A 7,941-nucleotide genomic window follows, 5' to 3' on the forward strand; every position below is an offset into this window, starting at 1 on the left:
AGACATAGAGAAGAAATGGAGGTGGGGGCAGAATAGGTTGTGCCCGTGAGCGTGTCTGCGTGTGCACAGGCGTCTCTGTGTGTGGCAGGCCTGTCTGAGGCTCTGCGTGTATACACAGCCGTGAGTTACAGGACCACTCTGCCCCAGTGCGTGAGCATTCTGGGGCTGCCAGGCAGGGGGCGGGCAGCGACAGTTCACACCCGCCCCTTCTCGCTCACTTCCCCTTTCGCCGCCAGCCGCTCATCTCGAAACCCTGGCGGCCTCTTTCCTCCACGTCCGGGCTCTGCATCTCTGTGAACCCAGTCTGGGGCCACCGGAAGGGCAGCAGTGTGGCCGTCCTGGCCTTGGGACCCTCACCCACGACTGCCTCGCCCTTCTCCACCTGTAAAATGTGCCGGTAACAGTTAGAACCCACAGCGTTTGCCTTGGTGCGTGGCATCCAGCACGTCCCACTGAACGTCTGGCGTTGGTGGAAGGTCTGACATCTGCGCCGGCCACTATGACAGCCCCACGTGGCTACCGAGCACTCGATAAGTGGCCAGTGGGACCGAAAAACTGAACTTGGAATTGCATTGTAATAGCCCACGGGACTCACGGAAGCCGCGATGGACACCTTCGGTACGCGGCCACCTTGGCTTGTAAAACGTTCTCTCCCGCCATCCTCCCGGGACCGAGCCAGCGCCCGCGAGTCTTTTGGCCTCTGTCTTGCAGAGCTCCCTGGGCTGCGCCCTACCTCTGTTTTTTCTTCCACGTGACGGGGGATGCGGTGACTGGAAACCGTTTACCGCACTGTCCGGTAGAGCAGGCACTAGCCCCGTGCGGCTATTTAGCATTAAAGTGAAATGAAATCGTAAAATTCAGTTTCCCGTGTATTGCTTGGCTGGAGCTGCCGTATCGAAGAATCGCAGACATTTATCCTCTCCCGGTTCTGGAGGCTGGAAGTCTGAGATCGAGGTCACCAGGGCCGCTTCCTTCTGGGGCCACGAGAGAGAATCTGTTCCTAGATGCTGGTGTGGCCAGCGATCCTTGGAGTCCTCTGGCTTCTAGATGCATCACCCCATTTCTGCCTTCGTGTTCGAGTGGTGTCCTTCCTGTGTGCCTGTCTGTGTCACGACTGTCACTTTTTATAAGGATGCCAGTCATATTAGGCCCACCCCACTCCTGTGTGACCTCACCTTAACTCATTACAGGTACAACGGGCCTATTTTCAAAACAAGGTGACCTCTGAGGTCCTCGGGGTTAGGACTTCGACATATAAATTCAACCCATAACAGTCACGCTACGACATTTCAAGTACTCAATAGTGACGTGCGGCTCGTGGCTGCTGTTTTGGACTGTGTAGGTGCAGAACGCTTTCGCCGTCACGAGAAGTTGTTGGACATGGCTGGATAGAGTTCCTGGCACGTGTCTGGGTGTGCCATAAGCTGGAATACTGCTTACCTTTTCCCGATGCCCGTTCCGGCTATGTTTATCTGGGATGGCAGTGGGCAGGGTGGGGGCTTGGTAGAATTTAGGGTGAGTGGGCAGCCTGCGTTCTGGGCCTGTGTTGAGCTGGCTTGGTCGCCCCATCTGCCCTGCCCATCCTTTGGGTCTCAGCTTTAGCTTCGCCTATTCCAAGAAGTCTCCCCTAATTTCTCCTCCTCTTAGACCTCCTCTAGACTCCCACAGCTGCCTGTGTGTCACATTGCAGCTCCAGTCACCCCCGGTCACCCATCCATCTCCTCCCCTGTACTGCAGGCTCTGACAGTGGAGATTGTTGCAGCGTCTGGGTCACTGCTGGGTCACCCCTGTGTCCCCGGCACCCAGCACAGGGCCCAGCACACAGTAGGTACTCAGTGACCTGGAGCGCTGGAAGCACTGGACCCAGCAGCATGCCCTCCTCTGAGCCTCAGGGACCTCTTCCCTTCCCGCGCCCCCACCCCAGCCCTCGTCCCTGACAATGGTGGAATTGTCCTCAGGAACCCTGACTTCTGCTTGTTAGATGGCTCAGAAGTCTGTAACCCATCGCTGTTCCCCAGCTCTGCTGCACACCATGGGCCTCAGCTTCCTCATCCGTCAAACGAGGACACTGATAGGCCCTGCCCTCCTGGGAGGTTGATAAGGTGAGGTATAGAAAGGCCCTCAAAGTATTATGGGTACGCTTTTAAATGAGTGATAATAATAACCACAAAGACATATATATATATCACTCTGTGCCCGGTGGTGCTGCAACCACCTTTGTATGATCTCATTCAATCCTTACAAAAACCTCTCCATTGACTCCATTGCACAGATGGAGAAACTGAGGCCCAGAGAGGTTAGGTAACTTACTCCAAGTTAGGTAAGTTACACGCAACTGAGAAGCAGCAGAGCCGGGATTCAAACCCAGGCAGGTGGCTTTTTGATCCCTGCTTGTTACTGCCTCTTGAATGAATGAATGAATGAATGAATGAGTGAATACCGGTTCCTTTCCTCCTCGGAAAACTCAGAACACATGTTGCATTTCATTCTTTGGGCTGCCCGTGGTTTCATTTCCACAGAGCAGGATTAGTTGAACCTCTCCATTTTACAGACAGAAAAAGGCTCAGGAGAGGAGGTGGTATGGGCAGCTCCGGGAGAGTGGGGGGTGGGGGGACGCGACGGACGGAAGTAGATAATAAATGTTTGGTGATGATGAGCACAAGGCCCAAAATCAGTTCTCGTCTCTTTCCCTGCCCTGCCAGGGCACACCTGACTCCTTGGGCATAGGACCTCCCTGGAGAGGCCTGGGGAATGGCCAGAAGGAGGGCACGTAGCTAGGATGGGTGGGCTGGTGCATTGATGCTTTCATTAATTGGTTCATTCACTCATTTATTCATTCATTCACGTAACCACTGTATGTCAGGCTCTATTCCGGGCACTGAGGTTCCAGCTATAAACAACCTGGTTTCTGCCCTCATAAAGGTCCCACTCTGGTGGGGGTGACAAACACCATGGTAAGAAATGCCCGACATCATCTCGGTAAGGAGCTAGCCATGCAGAAAGGTGGAACGGAGCGATGCTACACCCTGAGACTGCATAAGAGGGTGTGTTCTCATAATATCAACGCTTACTGAGTGCTTCATGTGTGTCTTCCTCTTTCTGAGTCAGTTTATGCGGATCAACTGGTTGAGTTCTTACACAACCCTGGGTGGAGAGGAGAGCGTTTGATTATTTACAGTATTTGACAGCCCAGGAAACTGAGGCTCAGAGAGGTGAAGTGCCTAGACCAAGGTCACAGAACTGGGGAGTGGAGGGGCCGGGACTTGAACTCAATGCTGTTAACCAGCAAGAATGCCACCACACTGGAGCATGGCATGTCAACTCGCTGGAGGCCCCAGCTGCTGTGTTCTGTGCCCGGTAGCCTCAGTCTCGCCATCGGTAAGAGGGAGTGTGAGTTACTCCTTAAGATCCCTGGTCCTGAGACAGGGGCTTATTAGGGTGGCCAGATTAGAAAATACAACTTTGGGATACCCAGTTGAATGTGAATTTCGGATGAACAACAAATAATCTTTTACTGAGTATGCCCTCAAAAAGAATAAGCAGAACCATGTCACCAACCCCCTCCACGAACTCCAGGCTCCAGACTCCAAATCCCATACTCCACTGCGTCACCCCTTTAGAAACCGTCTATCATGATTTCTTCTTTCATTCATTCATCCAAAAATTGTACAGCCCACCCACTCGGCGCCGGGCCTTGTGTTAGGTGCTGGGGATACTTCAATGCACAAAGCAGACCAAAATCTTCGCCCTCGCGGAGCTTAACATTTACGTTCCTTTGGCGTATTAAGTGATTTTTCTCAGCCTTCTGCCAGGAAGACTACGACTCCCACAATCCCATTTGCTTGTTCAGTGGGACTACAACTCCCAGGAGGCTTAGCGCACCAAGCGGGTCTCCTCGCTTCCTCCATTCGCGACTTTTTCCTTGGTCGCAGAGGTCACGTCCTGTCCTCGCAGGCGCCTCCCCCCTCCTTCCACGACAAAGATAGGGTTTAAATAAGTTCCACTGCAAATAGTTCTGTTTTGAGTCGCCATGTTTTCTGACTTGGAGTTTATGTGAAACTTCAGCAGTTCTAACCAAACAGCCCGCCACGGCTTCCGCGGGGGAGTGATAGAGCGGGCCTACAACTCCCAGGTGGCTCTGCGCGCCCTGAGAACTACATGTCCCAGGAGGCAGCGCGGCGGACAGGGGGCTGTCCGCGGCAGTGCCCGCAGGACCCCGCAGCGAACACGGGCTGCCCGGCGCGGCGCCCGGAGGACCCCACCGGCTACCCATGCTGAGGTGAGTCCGCGGGAACCGCCACCGCCACCGCCGTCCCGTCCCCGCCGCCGCCCCGTGCGGCTCTGCCGTCGGCCAAGATGCTGGAGGAAGCAGGCGAGGTGCTGGAGAACATGCTGAAGGCGTCGTGCCTGCCGCTCGGCTTCATCGTCTTCCTGCCCGCCGTGCTGCTGCTGGTGGCGCCGCCGCTGCCCGCCGCCGACGCGGCGCACGAGTTCACCGTCTACCGCATGCAGCAGTACGACCTGCAGGGGCAGCCCTACGGTGCGTGCGCCCCGGCCTCCCCCCGGGCCTCCCGCGGGTCCCCGCCCCCACCCCCCGGCCTCCCCACCCCGAGCCCCCGTCCCAGCCGGCCTCCTCCCGGCCTCCCCCGGGCTCAGCCACCCCGCACCGAGATGCCCCCTTCCCCAGCCGGGTCTCTGGGCCCTGGGCCCTAGGACCCGCCCCTCCGGCCTGTCCTGTTGGAGTCCAGGCGTCAGGCCTCTCGGGCTTCAGGCAAGTCAGAACCGGCACCCCCGCTAGGCCCCCAGCTCTCCGCCCAGTGTCCCAGGATCCCGGCTCCCTCCCTTCCCTGACAAGGCCCTCTTGCCCCGGAACCCGTAGCTCCGACCCTCAGGCCAAGCTCGCCCCGCTCCTGGATCCCTGGTTCCCCTCTCCGAGTCCCCGCTGGGCCAGAGTCGTGCTGCTCAGGCTCCGTGCCCCGGACACCGCCCTGGTGCTGGTCCCCACTGGGTCATACCCTGTGCTCAGAGTTCCAGCTCTGGCTGCTTGATTTGGAGGGGATCTCCGTGCTAGGGGTTTGCCAGGCGGAGCTGCCCAGCGTGGTCCAACCAACCCCCCTACCCCTGCCAGGCCCGGCACGGTGGTCTTTGGGCACCCTCCACATTCTGCCCTTCTCAGGGCTGGCAAACCCGGGCCTGGCCCGGCGTCCTGCCGTCTGTCCCCAGGCGTTCCGCTCTCCCTGGTCCCAGTTCATGAGCCAGAGCCCTCAGGATTCCTTGCCAGCCTTCCACTCTCACTCCCCCAGTTTAGTCCCTGTGCCTTTAGGATTCCGAGGGTCCCTGGGACCTCAAGTCTTAGCCCCACCTTTGGTGCATACCCCACTCAGCGCACCTTTCTCACCCCCAGCTTCTTGGAACCCCACTTGTTCCCTCTCCCCAGGATTTCTGGGTTGTCTCTGACCCCCAGGTTTGGACCGTCTGCAGCTTCTTGTCCCCCACCCCCACTTCCTCACCTGCCTGGGGGGTGTTCTGATTCCAGTGCTCAAGACACCCTAAATTCCCTCCTCTTCTCCAAACTATGTAGCTGTATCTGGTGTTCCAGAACCTTCTGGCTTCTCTTCCAGCCTGATGTCTTAGGTCCCCTCGAGTCAAGGCCTGACTTCCTCATAAAGGAGCCCCATGCAGTTCTTCTGGCCCCCTTGTCTCTGAAAGGTCCCCTCAGTTCTCGCAGACTGGCCTCTCTTGTTGGAGCAGCTTAGTCCCAGCCTGAGCCCCCTTGACCCCCAGCCCCTGCCAGGCCCTAGGATTGCCTCAGCCTCTGGAGACGTGGCCAGGTGTCTCCTCAGATCCCATCTCATGACAAGGTTACGTCGTTTCTGTTCAGAGCAGTGGTTGTCAGCCCAGAGGCCACTGGGTGATGTGTGGGCACGTTTTTGTGTGCCGTTTGGCATTCTCCTGGGAGAACGGTCTTTCTCGTCACTGACTAGTTGGATTTTCTCTGACCATGAACAAGTTCTGTATTTCTGCCGTCTGATACAAGAGCCACCGGCCACAGGTGGACACGGGGCACTGGAGGTGCGGCTCATGCAATGGAGGAAGAGAATTTTTGGTGTTATTTAATTTTAATAAACTCGGGTCGCCATGTGTGATTGAGGCTGCGTCCTGGCCTAGAGTTTTTGTTGGTTTTCCAGAGGAATCCACAAGCCAGAAGGCCTAGATGCTAGGCTTCGATAGAACCAGTTTCTCCAGATCCTGGGTCTCGGTTCCTTCCACTCGGCCCCATCATTCTGTCCCTACCCTCACTCGGAGCCTCACTAAGGGCCGCCTGCCCTGCCCCTCCAGCACACCCAGCTTCTCTGTCTGGCCCCTTGGGCGCCCGGACAACCCCGCGTGTCCCCTGGCCTGCTCAGCACTGCCCTGCCTGCACCTGTTGCGGCCTCCTGTCTCCGCCCAGACCCGCCCAGGAAATGCCACTGAATCTGAGGTGCCGGGTGGCGTGGCCTTCCTGGTTCCCAAGCCGCCCTCTCCTCCCTTGCGGGTCCTTGGGGCACCTGCGTTCCCTCCGGCCTCCTCCCTCCTCCCTCCTCTCCCTCGGCTTCTCTTCCTCCTCTCCGAGTCCTTTGCCCCTGTCCTGGGACTCCTCATTCTTTTTTCTGACTTGGAGCTCCACCCACGTGCCCTCCTCCCCAGCCTCCCATCATCCTTGGGCCTAGTGAGCAGCCCAGACACCATCTGCCCCACATGGGGCATCTCTCGAGGCCGAGAGAGCCTGCTGGGGCGCCCACCCATCTTAGCCAAGTGTACCCCGTGCACAGGGCTGGGAGGCAGAGGCCTGGCTCGCATGTCTGCACTCCCGCACCCCCGCATCCCTGTGCTGGTCACACCAGGAGGCGTCCCTGTGCGGATGTGGGGCGAGTCCTCACTGCCCCAGGAGAAGCCGGAGGGTGGCAGGTGCTGTGGGGGCGGGGCTGCTCCTGCCCGTGGCCTGCCCGGTGTCTTCCACACCCTGTCCCAGAGCCCGGCCACGGGCTCCCCATCTCTGGTACAGCCTGGCCCTGGCTCTCGTTTCCTAACTTCCTGTTCGCTCCTGTTGAGAAATAGGACTGGGCAGCTGCCCCAGGAGGAAAGGCGTGTGCTCTCTGTGCCGCAGTAGCAATCGACCGAGGGAGACGCGCCCCCTGCCAGGTGGACTCTGGCCCTCCTGAGGTGACTGCTGCCTCAGCAGTGCTTGCTGTGTGCCCGTGGGTCGCAGCCCCCTCATGCCCATGGCAGTCGATCCCCTGGGCTCAGCAGGGCCCTGGGACCTGGGGGTGTTAGACTTGCTAAGGCTCCTTCATCTGGGACTGGCCCTTCATCCGTTGTTGTAAATAAAGTTTTATTGGCAGCCAGCCATGCCCCGCGGTTGACGTTGTCTGACAGCGGAACTGTGGAGTCAGGACGGAGCCGGCGTGGCCGGCCAGGCAAGGGGATCGATCCTCGGCCCTTGATAGAAAGGCTCGCGGCCCCTGCTCAGGTCTGGTTCCATCGTGGCAACGAGCGACTCGTGTCCAGTGCCGGCCCCCAGGCCAGGGGCTGTGCCCGCTTATCTTCACGCCTTGGGCACTCAGATTCGGGGCGGGGGGGGGAGTCAGGATGCTGGTGATCCTTCTGACTCTGCTCTGACCCCCTCCTTCCCCCTCTGGCCCCGCTTCCTTCCTCTGGAACGCGGGGTCCTGATTCCTGCCCCACAGGAGCGCCAGGCCCCCTGAAAAGATGCACACAGTAGGTAGGCTGCCTTCCCTGTCCCTACTCCAAGGTGACATTCCGCCACCCCTGGGAGGCTGAGGGCCCGGGACAGGTGGAGCGTGGGGGAGGGGCCTTCCCGGCATTCCAGGGCCTGCAAGGGCACCCGAAGGTCTTTGCCACCGGCCCCTGTGGGGCTCTCACGGAGGCCTGCTGAAGCAG

General features: G+C 58.8%; 1 protein-coding gene across 2 annotated transcripts in view; it reads left to right on the plus strand.

Moving 5' to 3' along the window:
• Nucleotides 1–4,219: 4,219 nt before the first annotated feature.
• NCLN (nicalin) overlaps nucleotides 4,220–7,941 on the plus strand; it is a 16,389-nt gene continuing 12,667 nt past the window's right edge. The window contains exon 1 of one of the 2 annotated variants that reach the window (XM_039839210.1): nucleotides 4,220–4,540. In XM_039839210.1, the coding sequence (XP_039695144.1) occupies nucleotides 4,357–4,540 (184 nt within the window). In that variant the 5' untranslated portion in view covers nucleotides 4,220–4,356. The remainder of the gene's footprint in view (nucleotides 4,541–7,941) is intronic. The other variant, XM_039839211.1, reaches the window with a different exon arrangement.

This window comes from Pteropus medius, unplaced genomic scaffold (genome assembly GCF_902729225.1).
Source record: "Pteropus medius unplaced genomic scaffold, Ma_sr-lr_union100, whole genome shotgun sequence".
NCBI classification, from domain to species: domain Eukaryota; kingdom Metazoa; phylum Chordata; class Mammalia; order Chiroptera; family Pteropodidae; genus Pteropus; species Pteropus medius.